The sequence below is a fragment of the Giraffa tippelskirchi genome, chromosome 4 (assembly GCF_054371585.1).
Source record: "Giraffa tippelskirchi isolate mGirTip1 chromosome 4, T2T-mGirTip1v1.2.pri, whole genome shotgun sequence".
Taxonomy (NCBI): Eukaryota; Metazoa; Chordata; class Mammalia; order Artiodactyla; family Giraffidae; genus Giraffa; species Giraffa tippelskirchi.
The window spans coordinates 207,129,105-207,146,143 of NC_137278.1; the positions used below are offsets into that span (position 1 = coordinate 207,129,105).

The window sequence follows — 17,039 nt, forward strand, 5'->3', positions numbered from 1 at the left end:
AGGGTTGATTTCCTTTAGCATTGACTGGTTTGATCTCCTTGCAGTCCAAGGGACTCTCAAGAGTGCTTCTCCAGCACCACAATTTGAAAGCGTCAGTTCTTTGATGCTCATCTTTATGCATCATCCAACTCTCACATCTGTTCATGACTACTGGAAAACCATAGGTTTGACTATATGACCTTTGTTGGCATACCCAATTGTCTCAGCACCATTTGTTGAAAAGATTCTTCTTTCACTTGCTGAATTGGTTGAAAACTAATTGACCATCAATGTGAGGGTTTATTTCCATACCCTCAATTATGTTCCATTGATCAATGTCTATCACATCCCCATACCACACTGTCTTTATTACTGTAACTTTTTCCTATGATTCAAAATCTGGAAGTTTAAGTACTCTAACTTCACTCTTTGTTTCCAAAAGGTGGAAATGAATTTTAAAATTAGATTTACAATTTCTGCAAAAAAAAAAAAAAAGCCAGCTGGAATTTTGATGGGCTTTCATTGAATCTACAGATCAATCTGGAGAGAACTGCCACCTTAATAATATTGAGCATTCTAATCCATGAATATTAAATATCTCTTCACTTATTTACATCTTCTTTTCATTTTTACCATGTTTTATAATTTTCAGTACACAAACCTGGCCTTCTTTTGTTAAATTTACTTCTAGGTTTTTTATTCTTTTTATGCTGCTGTGAATAGAATTGCTTACTGAAGTTTATTTTCAGATTGTTCATTGCTAATTTCTGGAAATGTAACCGATTTTTGTGCATGGAGCTTGTATCCTGATGAATCCATTTATTAGTTCCAGCAGTCTGTGCGTAAGTGTATTTCTTAGAATTTCCTATGACAAGATCAAGTGGTCTGTGATTAAAGACAGTCTTACTTCTTTCTTCCCAATGTGTATGCCTTTTCTTTCTTTTCTTTCCTAATTACATTGTCTAGAACTTCAGTATAATGCTGGAAAGAAGTAGCTAGAGCTGACATTATTATGTTTTTCCTGATTTCGGGGGGAGTATTCAGTCTTTTGTCATTAACTGTGCTGTTATTGTTTAGTCACTAAATTGTGACGGACTCTTTTTCGACCCCATGGATGATAGCCTGCCAGGTTCCTCTGTCCATGGGATTTCCCGGGCAAGAATACTGGAGTGGGTTGCCGTTTCCTTCTCCAGGGGATCTTTCCTACCCAGGACTCAAACCCGAGCCTCCTGCAGGCAAATCTTTTACTAGCCATGAGGGAAGCCCAACTATGCTGTTAGCTTTAGGTTTATCATAAAGGCCCTTTACAGGTTAGGGAATTTACCTTCTATTCCTAGTTGGTTGAAAGTTGTTATCGTGAATGAGTGTTGAATTTTTCAAATATTTTTTTATGCAATTATGGCCATGCAGATCTGTCCTTTGTTTCTATTAATATTGTGTGTGATGGTAATTGATCTTTTGGAAGTTAAACCAACCTTGCCATCCTGGGATGAACCTCATGTGGCCATAGCATTTAATCCTTTTTACACATTGCTGGGTTCAGTTTGCTAATATTTTTGAAAATTCTTGCAACTATATTCATGAAGGATATTGGTCTGTGGTTTTTCTTGTGATCTCTTCATCTAGCTTTGGTATCAAGGTAACATCGGCCTCAGAGAATGAGCTGAGAAGCATGCCTTCCTTCCACACACCCTGAGTTTGTAGCGGGCGGCTATGTGTACAAGCAATCTTCCAAGTCTTTAACACAGAGGATTTGCACTTTTTTGGTTAGATATATTTCTAGGTATTTGGGGTTTTTTAAAGGATTATTAGCAATAATATTTTAAAAATTCTTTTTCCAATTGCTTTTTGCAGTTTATAGAAATATTACTGATCTTTGTATATTGACCCTGTATCCAATGACCTTCTCAATTCTATGATGAATTCTAATATTTTTTGGAAGGTTCTTTGGGAAGTTCTACTCATAAAATCATGTGAGCTGCAGATAACAACATTGAGAATGAAGTACATGAATAGGCAGGGTACAAACTGTTTCGGGGTGCTAGAACATGAGCCACACCTGACTTAAATGTTAGTCAGTGGAGTGAGGGGGTCCACTTGGCTTGAGGGTGGCGGCATACTCAGGCAGCACACACAGCTCCGCGGGCTGCGTGACTTGGAGCAGATCGAAAGCCTGTCTTCTAAAAAATTCTGCGTCCTTCTCTACCGCAGGCGTGGGCCCTGCTCCCCAGGGCTGGCCTCCGTGGCCGAATGCCATTCCGTGCCCACTGCTGGCTCTTCTCTCGCTTTCTCCTACCGGGTCCCAGAATGTGGCCAAGACTCAGGCAAATGATTGGCAGCCATGGGGGGGGGGGTCCCCATCCGAAACCCCACCTCTGCGGCTCTCGGTACGTGATGGCTGCGGCTTTCCTGCGATAGTCCGGAGGGTGAACTCGTCGGCAGTGGGGACCTCGCCTTCTTCACCTGTGGGTTCTGTCTGGCACGGGGCAGACGCTCAATTCCCCATCTTCTCCTGTGTGAGTCCATCAGTCTATCTGTCCAGAGGTCATCAGGGGCTGTTAAGTCACTGAGAATTGGCTCGGTAAGCATTATTACAGCCCTCCATTAGCGGAGGCGAAGATTTCACCGTTTTTAATTAAATTACTTCTTCAATATACTAATAAAAGCTGAGGCGGGTGAACACACGGGAGCCTTCGTTTATCTTAACGCGGTGGCCGGGTCAGCGCGCTGGCGGGCGGTGCAGTGCAGGGCGGAAGTGCGCCAGCTCGGGGGGCAGCTGCTTCCAGTCTCAGCCCCACCGCTCACTAGCGGCGGGAGCCTCGGGCCGGGCACTCACCCCCCGGCTCCTTTCCTCAGCAAATGAGGGGGAAACAGAAAGGGTCGAGGGAGGGTCATGGCAGTGCCTGCCTGACAGAGGTGTCGAGAGGCTAAAGGGAGTGGACACCACAAAAATCACCGAAGGCAGAGCCCATACGTAGAATGGATTCCCTCGTCCTGGCTGTTCTCAGAGAACAGGTCAGAGGTGTGAAGATGAACTGTGCCTGGCGCCCCAACTAGAGCGTCTCCCCTGGACAAAGCAGAACCCAGAGCTCGGAATCCACGCTGTGCGGAGGCATTCTAGATGGACAGAGGCGAGGAGCTGCGGCCTCCAGAGCAGAGAGCTAACCGGGACCCTCGAGCCCTCCCCCAGGCCCTGGGAGCCTCCCGGAGCCCGGCCCACAGCAGAGACTGTCCCTGGGTGGAGGGCTTTGGCCAGGAGGGTGCTGAGGCCAGGGGACGCCTCTTCTGTGTTTGAGCCCGGGGCAAAGTAGTTCATTGCACTCCTGGTTGTTTACTAGAGATTCAGTAACTGGATGTGCTCAGTAAAGAACTAACTTGCGAGACGTGGCTCTGAACCAAAAGCGTCCAAATGCTGCTTTCTAAAATGAACGTGAAAGTGGGACAGGAGGTAATGTTTAAAGCAAAATCATGAACAAGCCTCCCTTTGTAGGACAGGTAAGCAACTAAACAGACCATTTTGGGACTAAGAAAATGTTCCTGTTAAGGGCTGCAAGTTGGTTATGAACCCATAATCTGTAGGGTGGGGATGGGAGGAAAGTTCGACAGGTCAGGGTTAGTCCTTAATTATACAGCGAATGGTGATGAGTCACTCCATTCTTAACAATCTTGACACACGCTGTTCTCACCCCCTGGCACTCATCTCACTACATGGCAGTAAACTTTATGTCCCCTGTCTTCCCAACTAGACCCAGCTCTTGAGGTCAGGCTTTGCGTCCCTAAGCACTCAGAATAAGTGACAGCATATAATGGTGGTGGTGGTTTAGTCGCTAAGTTCTGTCCAACTCTTGCAAGCCCGTGGACTGTGGCCCACCAGGCTCCTCTGTCCAAGGGATTTCCCAGGCAATAATACTAGAGTGGGTGTCACTTCCTTCTCCAGAGAATCTTCCCCACCCAGGGATCAAACCTGCATCTCCTGTATTGCAGGTGGATTCTTTACCACTCAGTCACCAGAGAAGCCCATGGCATATAATGGGAGCTCAAAAATATTTGTTGAGTGATAAATGAATGAGTATACAGTTTTTTATTGGTCCTGTAGAGTGTTAGCCTTCTTTGCGACAATGAGTTTTTCACCAGAGTTTCAAAATCTTACAGAGTTGATGATCAGCAGTGCTTTCTTCAATGATGTATAGTGATCTTCATGTCTAAATAACTTCGTGATAATGTTTTCCTTGTGAACCTGATTTCTAAAGTTGATGCTACAAAATTAAGAGAAAGACAGGAACAAGGTTATGTTCTTGACCTTTGTTCTTAATGCAAAAAAGAAAAAAATCACCCTAACAACATCTATACTAACGCTTTATTTCTGGATGGCTCCTCTTCCAGAAAGTGTCACGTGCTCGTGTGGGCCCATCTGTCACTCAGTCAACGTGGTACCTAAACAGGGAGCCAGCTTGCACGCAGTTCCCACAGGCGTCAATTAGTCTGCAGCCCCATCACTCTCCCCTTCCCTTGCCGACTAGTTGTGGCCAGCCGTCTGGCCAGTTCGGGCCTTTGGTCTCAAAAAAAGACCAGGAAAGACGCTGCGATCACGGTTGAGAGCAAACGGATTACTGTTGCTATCACTGCCGAGACCAGCAGCTCCCTGTGGAGGCAGCGTGTTGTAGCCCACTCGCCCACATCACCGAGGACACACGTTTCCAGTGTTGAAACAGTGAGGACGTCAACCTTCACAAGCTGTCCCTCACCGTTGACACTGGCCATAACCACCATGACCACCTCTATTATCAGACCCGTCTCCCTTACTTGCCTCTTGCTTTCATCCCGAGATCAGGGCCAGCAGCCTGCATATACACTTGGAGGCCCGTGATCATCCACCGGAGAGATCAGAGCCAACTTCACCGGGGATTCTGATCACAACGGAGGCCGAAGAACCTCCTGGCAATATACACTCGCCAGCCTCCCTTTCAATTAGACGATTTGACGTGTCCCACAAAATAAAGAATGACGGTGAATCAGACTGGCTCTGAACATCTGTCAGATGGTTTAGCAGAGTTCACTGCTGCATCTGTACGGCCGTCTTAGTTTTTTCCAGTTGTGCGAGAACATATAAACACACACACACCCCTGCCCCCACTTTTACGGAGCATAGGAAGTAGCAGAAATGCTAGGTCTGAGTTCTTCACATGACTTGGAACCTGGCTTTTCTGAAGACCAAAAACACTGGCATCAACGAGTATGTTTGGACCAGTTTTATCTCCCACAGTACCATTGACGCTGGGGCCGGACGGTTCTTTGTTGCGAGGGTAGGAGGGGAGAAGGGGTGGAGGTCCCATGCTGTGCACTGAGGGATGTATAGCAGCATCTCCGGGCTGCATCCAATGGAGAGTGGTAGGACCCTTGCCCCAACTGGGACAACCAAACATGTCCCATGACGTTGCGAAATGTCTCCTGGGGGGCCAAGATGGTCCCCAGTTGAGAACTACTCTTTTAAAGTAAATAAAATTTGTACAGTCCTGAACAAGGCACTGTGGGACAAGAAAACTATGAAGAAATAGAAGTAACTTCACTTAAGAAACGAACTCATAGAACTGCTTGTATGGTGGGGGGAGGGCAGGGCGAGGGGCTCTGAACACCTGGAAGGCTGGTGAGCAGGGCAGTTCATTAAATATCCATAAACCCTGAGACAGGGATTGGGCCTAGTGAAATGGGAATTAACTCTGCGGTATATTTCACTTTACAGGAGAGCGCAGTGCTTTCAATGAATGTGCTGAGGTTATAAAGGCTGTTGTCTTCTTTCTTTAAGATTCATTTAGGGAGATCAATGTAGGGTACACATCAACATAAACAAAACAGTTCTTAGAGTGAAAGCCTAAATGCTAAAATGTCATATTATTAAGTACTTTTTTATGTTTCAGGGCCCCCACCACAATTTATGTGATAATGTAAATCTCAAGTTATAACAGACATTAGAATGAAAATGAAAATAATTGCACTCAAGGCAAATAATCCACAGTATATATACCATGCACAGTGTGGCTGGAAAACAAGTTAGCATACATTGTTCTTTTCCATATAACATTTAAGAATTACATGTTTATACCCAGTTCTACAAGAAGATACTTAGTGCTCAGAGACTGATCTTGACAGGGTGGGTGTCTGCACTGAGGACATTTAGGCTCCGATTCTGCCTCCATGACTCATTAAGTCTATGATCTAGTGAAGACTCCCTTAATGTCTTATTTTGTCATCTAGAAGTTGGAATAATTGTTATACCTGCCTTACAGTTTAAGGTATAAATAATAAAAATATATGGAAAATAATTTATAAGCTATACATTATTATGTAAAAGTCTGTAATTATTCAATGAAGACTAATTTGTCATTCAATAAATGAAGAAAAAGTAATTCAAATATTCTCTAACCTTTTGCATATTATGATATGTGTAACCAAACTTTAGTTTTTTGTTTTTTTTTCTTTTACATACCTATTTCTTTTTGTCAAGGGAGCTTTATTGCCAGCTTCATATTGAGGTTCATAAAATGATGTTAAAAATTGCTTCCAATTGACTTTAGCGGTGGTTTTAAGTCCAAATCTGGATTAGAAAAAACAAAGATAGTATTTCAAACAATTTTTTCTATAACACTGCATGGATTAGGTGCTTACTATTGAACTAAAATGGTAGCGGTGAATTTATATGAAATTTTGTATATAAGGTAAACAAAATAATTTAGTAAAATAATACCGCAAATTGATTGTTTTAAAGCAAGAAAAAAACAAACTGACTGTATATCTCCAAGTCCCTATATTCTGTTCACAGTAGCATACATTGAAGGGAAAAACAAAGGGATTTGATTAAAATTCTAATGCTTCTGAAGTCATTCTTTCAAATTCATTATTTGAAGAGCTCGACTGGAGTGGTAGACAGAATAAAAGCCCCAAGATGTTCATGTTCTAGGTCCAGAAAATAGAGGAATAAGAGAGGAAATCTGGGGTGAAAATCTTTAGATATTCCTGAGAGAGCCCCAAGCCCAGCATTAAGCAGGATGGACAATGTGTAGCCACATCTCAAGCCTTGTGGGAAGAAGTGTTCTACTTGGGTGCTCCTGCCATCGAGGGTCCTGTGCCCGTGGATCAGAGAACAGAAATCATGTCGACGGGAGACGAGCTGCTCAGCCTCGACCAAAAATGGTGGCGGGCAGAGTGGGTGTTGGCAAGGCTGCTGCTTACTCTCAGAGTCGTCAGGGATCTCCTGTGAATCTGACGTGGGCCACGCGCGGGAGAGTGCACACACAAATACACAGGGTCATCTAGGTCCTGCCCAAGAAGGCCACTTGGAAGAATGAATGGACCTTAGTAAAGGGAGGCCTTCCTTCTCTATTTTCAGGTTCCCAGGGGCCGAGGAGGGAATAAGTAAGTGTTCAGTTGAATGGAGATGCATTTGCCTTCATCAAAGAACTGCAGACGTGAGAGCCAAGTGTGAAACCCAGAGATCAAGCAAAGGCTCTCCTGAAAGGAAACGCCTGCAGACAGACACTTGGTAAGCCCAGAGAATGCAGTTTCCAGCTCACAGCAGAGCCAATCCAGTACGAACATTCCTGCTCCCCTTTTTTTCTCTCCTTCCTCTGGGCACTCCCGCCCTGCAGGAGTCAGAAACCAAGTTTGCAATATGGGGAAGGACCAGACGTGCAAAGTGGGGAGAGGGGAAGAGGCCATTCGTGCCCCCAGCAGGCCCTGACTGGGCTGGGAGCATCATTCACATTTAAATCAGGTCTACAGCTTTGACCATGATCTGCGACTAACTATTGCAACTAGTAAGCTAGGGCTCTTTGTGTGATTTGATACAAACCAGAAAAATCAAAGTCATCCAACTGAGGAAATTTAAAGGGACAGTGGGAAACAAAATTAAGTTGCCTTAAGACTTAAGGCAGTAGTGGGCTTCCCAGGTGGCACTATTGGTAAAGAGCCTGCCTGCCAACGCAGATAGACATCAGAGATGAAGGTTCAGTCCCTGAGTTGGGAAGATCCCCTGGAGGAGGGCACAGCAACCCACTCCAGTATTCTCTCCTGGAGATCCCTTGGAGGGAAGAGCCTGACAGGCCTGCAGCCCATAGGGTTGCACAGTTGGACACGACTGAGTGACTTAGCGCACACACACACACAAGACTGTAGTACTGCCATCTCAACTGAGGTTTACATTTGCACCCATCCACCCAACTGTCCATCCGTTCATACATCCACGTATGGCGCCAAGCTACCATCTTTTCTCACTTGAGTTTTTGCGATAATCTCATTGGTCTCCTTGTACCTACTGTTGCCTTCCACTGAAATATTTTCACACTTTAATCAGCCTGCTCTTTTTGAAATGCAAATGTGATCAGGTTACTCTTTTGCTTAAAATCTTTCCATGACTCCTCATTGCTCTTAGGACAAAAATTACAGTCCTCCAGGAAGCACAGCCTGCACAGCTTGATCCTATTCACACCCCCGACCTCATCCGGTACCATGTGCCCCTTGCTCTCAGCTCCGGCCATGCTGGACCTTAGATTCCTCAAAACGCTTGTGCTCTTTCTTGCCGCAGATTCCTTAAACTCGCTGCTGCCTTTGCCAACTGCCACATTCCCCCTCACTATCTCCCACACTTTAGGCAGTTAACTCTACTCCTCTTGCAAGCCTCAACTTAATCATCACTCTCTCTAGGAAGCCTCCCCTTACTCCCCTAAGCAGGGCTGTTTGCCCTGCAGCACCACGTCTCTGTCCTTTATTGCATTTACCGCCACCTAAGTATTAGTATCAGCAGCAGCTAACACTTGTATAGCACTTCGAATATGATTACAATTATACCGGCTAATGCTTGATTGGTTATTACTTCTGCTATTAGCACCACGTATGTGGTCATGAGAAAGAGAGCGACTGATTGACTAAGTGATTTCATTAGGTGTACAATAAGCAGACTGTGACAGTGGTTTAATGCATTGCTATTAACATACAAAACAAAGTTTCATCTTTCCTACTCAAACTTTCTTTTCCAGACTTCAATCGCTATTTTGATATAGTTTGTTAATGCTATATATTTTCACCTTAAATTTCAGCAAGTTAAAAATTAATTTTCTATATTGGAAACATTGTGACTACTATTAAAAATATGACCAGCTGCATATATTATGTTTAGGAAACTACCTTGCTCTTTGGGAAAAATATCACTCTATACCATATAGCAAAATAAACTCAAAAGAGATTAAAAAGTTAAAAATTAGGAGCATTGAAGCAAAGAAAAAAAATCTAAAAATCTAGGTGTATATTTATCTGGTATTTGAATGACAATGGATTTTTAAGCAAAACTTTAGAGAAGAAATCACAAATTTACTTATTTAATTACATCAAAATAATAAATTTCTGTATATCAGAAATATTAAAAGTTTGAACCAAACAACAGACTTACAAAGTTATCTTTCGTAATGATTCATAACAAATTGTTAATATTCTTAAAACATAAAGTGCTTTACAAATTAATATGAAAATATTAATAAACGACTTCTTCCAGTAATGGTGGAGTAAGACCCTTCTGGACCAATCCTCTTAGAGATAATCACAACAAACCCTGAGTGTAATATCAAAAGCAGCTACCTAAAAGCACTACGGGGCCTCCCTGGTGGCTCAGCTGGTAAAGCACCGCCTGCAATGCAGGAGACCAGAGTTCAGTTCCTGGAGAAAGGAATGACTACCCGCTCCAGTATCCTTGCTTGGAGAATCCCATGGACAGAGGAGCCTGGAGTCCATGAGCTTGCAAAGAGTCGGACACAACTGAGAAACTAAGCATGTCACGCAAAAGGCACTAAAAAGTTAACAGAAGTACGCAAACTCTGGTGGGAAATACATGCTGAAAGGAGAGCAGGTGTAAGAATATTTTCAGAGCATCTAACCCAGGCCAGGGTACTGTAACATGAGGGGTAGCAAAGGCACCAGTACCAAAAAAAGTGGCCTTTATAGCCTAGGAAACTAGAAGACTAAACCCAGGTAAACTATAAACCCAGAGACAAAAAGAAATCCTGGGAAAGAAGGAGCCAGATAGGGATCCCCAAATTCTGTCCACCACATTTCTGACTAGTCCCTGAATCTCACTTGATCAGGACCTACTCAAAGAGCGTAGTTTAACACAAAAGTTCTGAATTAAGTTAGAACTGCCACCCAAGAAACAGAATATGCAGCTTGAGTTCAATTAAGGTAAGTGCCTACCAAAACAAAAGAAACAACACTCACTGAAAAATGATTATAACAGAAGTTAGAGTTTCCATGATTTAACATTCAAACTTTCTAAGATAGAATGCAAAATTGCAGGAATATGAAAAACCGGGAAAATGAAACATTAGTAAGGAGAAAAATAAAGTCAATTGAGAGGAATCCCAAATAACCCAAATGTTGGTGTTAGCAGACAAGAATTTTTAAAGCAATGATTATAAGCATCATCAATGAAATAAATGAAAACATGCCTAAAAGGAGTCAAAAGATAGGAAATCTCACAAAGAAGTGGATATAATAAAAAGAATTAGGCAAAAATTTTAGAATGATGAAAATACTACCTGAAATGTTTAAAAACTCACTTGACGGAATTAACAAAATAATGGAGAGGACAGAAGGGAGAAGGAGTGAACTTAAACACAAATCAACCAAAACCACCAAATATAACAAACACAGAATACACATATATTTATAAAATGAATGGAGCTTCAAAGACATGAGACAGTCTTACATACATGTAATTGCAGTCACAGAAGGAGAAGAGAGAGTAGGGCAGAAAAAAAAAATCTTGAGGACATAAGAGCCAAAATTTCCCCCAAATTTGATTAAGATATACATTTACAGATTTAAGATGCTCAACAAACACTAATCAGCAGGAGCATGAAAAAGGCCACGCCAAGGCATGTCACAGTTACAAAGCTGAAAGTCAGTGCAACAAGAAGGTCATAACACACAAGAGGACAACAGTTTAACAGATGACGTCTCATTCAAAACAGTGGAGCCCAAAAGGACTGGGACGTAACAATAAAGTGCTGAAAGAACGATTACACAAGAGTTTTCAGTCTGAGAAAATATCATTCAAAACTGCAGGAGAAATAAAGACCTCTCTAAATAAAAGAAACCTAAGGGAATCCATCTTTACTACACATAGTTCAGTCACTCAGTCGTGTCCAACTCTTATGAGACCCCATGGACTGCAGCACGCCAGGCTTCCCTGTCCATCATCAACTCCCAGGGCCTACTCAAATTCATGTCCATCGTGTCAGTGATGCCACCCAACCAACTCATCCTCTGTCATCTCCTTCTCCTCCTACCCTCAATCTTTCCCAGCATCAGGGTCTTTTCCAATGAGTCAGTTCTTCGCATCAGGTGGCCAGAGTATTGGAGTTTCAGCTTCAGCATCAGTCTTTCCAATGAATATTCAGGACTGATTTCCTTTAGGATAGACTGGTTGGATCTCCTTGCAGTCCAAGGGACTCTCAAGAGTCTTCTCCAACACCACAGTTCAAAAGCATCAGTTCCTCAGTGCTCAGCTTTCTTTATAGTCCAACTCTCACATCCATACATGACTACTGGAAAAACCATAGCTTTGACTGGACAGACCTTTGTTGGTAAAGTAATGTCTCTGCTTTTTAATATGCTGAGTAGGTTGGTCATAACTTTCCTTCCAAGGAGCAAGCGTCTTTTAATTTCATGGCTGCAGTTACCACCTGCAGTGATTTTGGAGCCCTTAAAAATAAAATCTCTCAGTGTTTCTATTGTTTCTCCATCTATTTGCCATGAAGTGATGGGACCAGATGCCATAGTCTTTGTTTTCTGAATGTTGAGTTTTAAGCCAACTTTTTCACTCTCCTCTTTCACTTTCATCAAGAGGCTCTTTAGTTCTTCTTCAATTTCTGCCATAAGGGTGGTGTCATCTTCATATCTCAGGTTATTGATATTTCTCCCAGCAATCTTGATTCCAGCTTGTGCTTCATCCAACCTGGTATTTCGCATGATGTACTCTGCATATAAGTTAAATAAGCAGGGTGACAATATACAGCCTTGATGTACTCCTTTCCCAATTTGGAACCAGTATACATACTCCTCAACAAAGGAGGTTCTTCAGGCTGAACAAAAATGATAGCAGATGGAGACCTTGGCTCCTCAGAAAGGAATACAAAGAGCATCAGAAATAACTAAGATGAAATGAAATTCATTGAAAAATACAAATTACCAAAAATGACCCAAGAAGAAACAGAAAACTTGTTCTATATTAATTTTGTAAATTGAATTTGTAAGTTAAACATTCCCCTAAAGAAAACTTTAAGCCTAAATGGCTTCTCAGATGAGCTCTATCAAACACTTAAGGGAAATAGTAGTAATAGTAGCAGCAGTAACAGTGGTGGCAGTAGCAGTAGCAATGGTGATAGCAGCAACAGCAGTAGCAGTATTAATGCCAGTCAGAAAACAGAGAAGGAGACAGATCCCAACACATTTTCCAGGCCAGTGTTACCCCCTCAAAATAAATTTATAAGAAAAGACAAATTATCACTCATGAAGAAAAGATACCCAAAAAACCTTAACAAATTTTAGCAAATAAAATCAAACAATATATAAACGGGATAATCTGTCTCAGCCAAGTGAGGTTTAATCCCAGGATGCAAAATTGGCTTAGCATCTGAAAATCAATCCATGTAATTCACAGTATTAATGGAATAATGGAGAAGTACATGATCATCAGAATAGATGCAGGAAAACATTTGACAAAAGTCAACATACACAGTTTTAAAAATTCAGCAAAATAGGAATAGAAAGGAAATCCCTTAACCAAATCAAGGGCATCTACAAGAAACCCATGGCTAAATCACTACAGTTTAAGATGGGATGGTTTCTACCTAACATCAGGAACAAGGCAAGGGTGTCTAATCCCACCACTTTTGCTCAGCATTGTACTTAATGTCCTTATTGTTGTACTTAATGTCCTACCTAGAAATATACGGCAAGAAAAAAAAAAGGCATACAGATTGCAAAGGAAGATGCAAGCTTGCCTTTACTTAGAGGCACAATGATTGCCTATTTAGAAAACACTAAGGAATCCACGATAAAAGTATTAGAACAAATTAATCAGTGAATTTAGTAAGGTAACAGTATTGTAAGTCAATAATAAAAAAATCAATTGTATTTGTTAGTATTAGCTATGAATAGTGAGAAAATGAAAAATTTTTAAATCCATTTACATTAGCATCAAAAAATAAGAATACTTAGGAATAAATACAACATAATATGTGCAATATCTGAGCATTGTAAACAACAGAACCTTGCCTAGGGAAATTAAAGACCTAAATAAACAGAAAGATGTACCATGCTCATGGAATGGAAAACTGAACATTATTAAAGTGGAAAAACCTTCCCAATGTACTCACAAAGTGGCAAATCTCCCAAATATACTCACAAAATCTTAGCAAACTTGCTTTCTTTCTTTTTTAAAAAAACATATTGACAAGCTGAATGAATATATAGGAAAGCAAAGAACCTAGAATAGTTAAACAATTTTGAAAGAAAAGAACAAGTGTAGAGGACTTACACAACCTAATTTCAAGACTTAAGTATTTAGCTACAGTAATCAAGACAACAGTGTGGTATTGTTTTAAGATGTATTCTTACATCTTCTGGAAGAGAACAGAGTCCAGAAACATACTGACAAGTATATGGTCCAGTAAGATCATCAACTTATCCCGTAGTTACTCCTCCAGGTTCAGAATATATAATTGGAGTAAGTAGTCTCAGTCACTGCAGAATCCTCACATTGGTTCTGCAATCCATGGAATAAGGGCTGTAATGGTAGCAAGGGCCAAGGAGAAGACCCCACCCTTCATAAGAGAGTGAACAAAAAGTAATACCACTACTCTGGGGTAAGTGTAGACACTCGTGCCACTGGCAAAGGTAGAGATGAGGGGTGTAAAAAAGGATTGAGATCTATAACCTTCCCATTGAAAGCACCTGGCCACCCATGCAAAAGCTACTAATACTTGGGTATTAGAAACTGACCAGATTATTGCAAATGTAATCAGGTGATGATGGCATTCACACATGCAAATCCACATAGCCCCTGGCATCTCATACACAGCTATGGATATTTCATAGAGCTAACATCGTAGATTTCGTGTGGGGACTTTGAGCAGCTCCTGTCTGGGGACACAAGGCTTTCATTTCTACAAAGGACCAGGGCTTTCATCCCTCCAAGGTTGCCGAGGCTGAGAATGGTCAGCGCCGGACATGTCCGTCCAGATCCACTCTCTGCCCTCCTCCACTCTGCACAGCATCCTGGTGACCTGCTCCAACTGGCTTTCAGATGGGCTGGCCAGTGGGAGGTGGCAGCAGGAGACTGGATGGCAAGAGGAGAGAGCAGGCTGGTTACCCCTCAGCCCCTCCCTGCTGGGCTGAGCGTGGCTCTGGCCACACTCCTGCTGAAGGCCTTATCTGCTCCTGGGCGGCTCCCTCCTCCAGCCTCCCTTCTTGCTCCTCTCACTAACTCCTTCCTCTCTTGCCCCTTCAGACCTAGGAGAGAAATGCTTTCCCATCTGCTGATTGCACATTTGGTCCTGCCTTCTTCAGGGTAAAAGTTCCTTCGGTAAACTCATAGGCCGTCTGCTTTCTGCCTGGACCCTGCCCAGTGTACTTCCAGGCTAAAAAGCCCACAATCAAAGAGAGAACAGCTCCCTCACGCCAAAATCTCCTTGTGTTGCCAGCCGTGAGTCACACCGTCCCTCACCTCAGTCCTGGCAATTACCATCTCTCCTCCATTCCCACTGTTTTGCCTTTTCTAGAATGTCAAACAAATAGAAGAAGTCCTAGACGTGTGGGTTAAAAAAGGTTTGGGCAATAACTGAAAATATATCCCAGGGTATTGCTTCTATACTTCATATAATTTGGGCTAAATGGCTTGTTTTTTGTTTGCATAGTTCTGCCAGGCTACTAATGTTCCCAGCATGGATGGGAAATTTCTCACCGGGAAATGCTTCTGAGTGGGGACCTGCTCACATGATGGGTGAATGAAGCCCAGGCTCTGGTGAACGCGCAAGTCACAGCATTTATTCCATCCTCTCAACTCTCCCGCAAACCTCATTCTTCATATTTAAACACTGGTTTTGTTTCTAATAGATCTATTTTATATAAAAGGCTAGGTGACAATGAAAAGCACAGCATGTTAGTAATAAAGGTCAAGATATCAGTTCAATTACAGCCCTACCGTTACATCAAAAAATATATACGGAAAATAGCTTTTAACATCCCTAACATATTATTTGGATCAAGATTTTATGTCTCATTACCAAGCTGTTAAGAGTTTTTAATTTAGGTCCTAGATCTGGAGTATTTTTTAAAAATAAACTCAAAAAAATGCCTATTTTTTTCTTTCCATTCTTAAATGTGATAGGAGAATAATTTCTGAAATCACTTTGTAGGGCATGAGAGTTTAGATTTTATTTTACTTCCTCCTTTATTCTTTTCTGTATTGTTTGCCTTAAAAAAGGGATGAGTTTTAAAACTTCATCTCTCAATTTAAAGTGCAGTTTAATGGGTTTGCGTGTGCACATTTACATGAATTTATCGCACGTGTAGAATCACGTAACCATTGCCCCACACAGAAGCCAGGACTGCCTCATCCTTCACAGCCTCCTTCCTTCTGGCCCTCTGGAGTCAGGCCCTCGCCCGCCCCTCATCCTGGAAACCCCTGGTCTCCTCTCGCCCACCGTCGGATAACTAGAATCCTACAGCAGGAACCTCCGAGACTGGGTTCTTTCACTCAGCACAAAGTCTCTGAGAGTCATCCACGTTGAAGGTATCAACAGTTCTTTCCTTCTTGTTGCTGAGAGACAGTCTATCACGTGGATGTAAACCAGCTCGCTGATCCAGTCACCAGCTGAGGTACCTTGGGTTGGTTCCAGTTTGGGGTGATTATGAGTAGAGCTGTCAAGAGTCATGTACAGGTTTCTTAATGAACCCCTAAATCATTGTTTAAACACAAAAGTCATACAGAATTTGCCCAGTACAATCGTGGGCATATCCTGGTACGTTAACAAAAATACTAAGCCTGAATTTAGAAGCCGACGCATGGCTTCTTGTGATGCTCTGAAGACAAACATTGAGAGGAATTAAAGACGTCCTTCCAGCAACACCAGGTGTCCCAACGGAACCACCTTCTCGGGGGCCTGAGAGGAGGGCACAGGAAAGCAGAGGTCAGCGCCCCCCGCAGGGGCCACCCCAGTGCCATCTGCCGGGGACACTAGTCCCTTCTCTCATTCACTCTCTGGAGGCCACTGCTTTCACGGCAGAACGGCAGATTCTCCCTTCTTAGCTTAGCAGGTGACGTCATCGGGGTACGTCCTTCAGCATCACTGCGTACACTCAAGAAGCAGATGAGAAACAAAGAACTGAGACAGTGCAGGGACCTCAGGGTGCTCTCCCAAGATTCAACAGAAAACATGAGGGCAGTCCGATGGCCAACTGTCGGCAGGACCTTGGACAGAAGTGTCCTGGTGCAGGAGAAACCTATAGCCTGGCGGGACAGAACACAGAAACACACACCAACCAAATCATGGATAGAGTTAATGGCACCGAGTGGACATTAGAAACAACGGGAGGAAAAGGATTACATAAAAGGTGGCGGTAAATAAATCATCTGTTTGGAAAAAACTGTTTTAGTTGGGATACCCACCTTATTTCAGGAGGGATTGAAGCCTTTTGTTTTCAAAGAAACGGAAAAACAAGCAGGGTAGAGAAGAGTTTTTATCAAGCCTGGATAAGAATGATAACTGATAGAAGCAAGAGAAGACATTGCAAAGGACAAAGATTAAGGCACTTGATTATGTTAAAATGTAAACTTCTAAACAATGAGGAATCATAATGAAAGGGAAACAGCAAACTGGGAAAAACAGCCGCAGCATCCACGACAGAAAACGGTTCTCTGTGAACAATGAAATAATTTTAAAAAATTATTGAAAAGGTGATGGAAATGACTTGAAAAACCATCTGTGGGGCCATTAACCAGTTAGGAGCTGAAG

General features: G+C 42.5%; 1 protein-coding gene and 1 long non-coding RNA gene across 34 annotated transcripts in view; one reads left to right on the forward strand and one right to left on the reverse strand.

Annotated features, from left to right (window-relative positions):
* Positions 1–474, forward strand: part of LOC145544749 (uncharacterized) — a 37,415-nt gene extending 36,941 nt beyond the window's left edge. For all 3 annotated transcript variants that reach the window (XR_014081631.1, XR_014081630.1, XR_014081629.1), the window contains exon 5: positions 445–474. This is a non-coding gene — a long non-coding RNA (uncharacterized LOC145544749). The remainder of the gene's footprint in view (positions 1–444) is intronic.
* EFCAB6 (EF-hand calcium binding domain 6) overlaps positions 1–17,039 on the reverse strand; it is a 241,057-nt gene that overhangs the window by 129,985 nt on the left and 94,033 nt on the right. For all 31 annotated transcript variants that reach the window (XR_014081614.1, XR_014081615.1, XR_014081611.1 and 28 more), the window contains 2 exons: positions 6,464–6,571; positions 4,130–4,235 (listed from right to left, as the gene is read on the reverse strand). Coding sequence is in view for 24 of the 31 variants with exons in the window: in XM_081587880.1 (XP_081444006.1) it covers positions 4,130–4,235; positions 6,464–6,571 (214 nt within the window). In the remaining 7 variants the exon portion in view is untranslated. The remainder of the gene's footprint in view (positions 1–4,129; positions 4,236–6,463; positions 6,572–17,039) is intronic.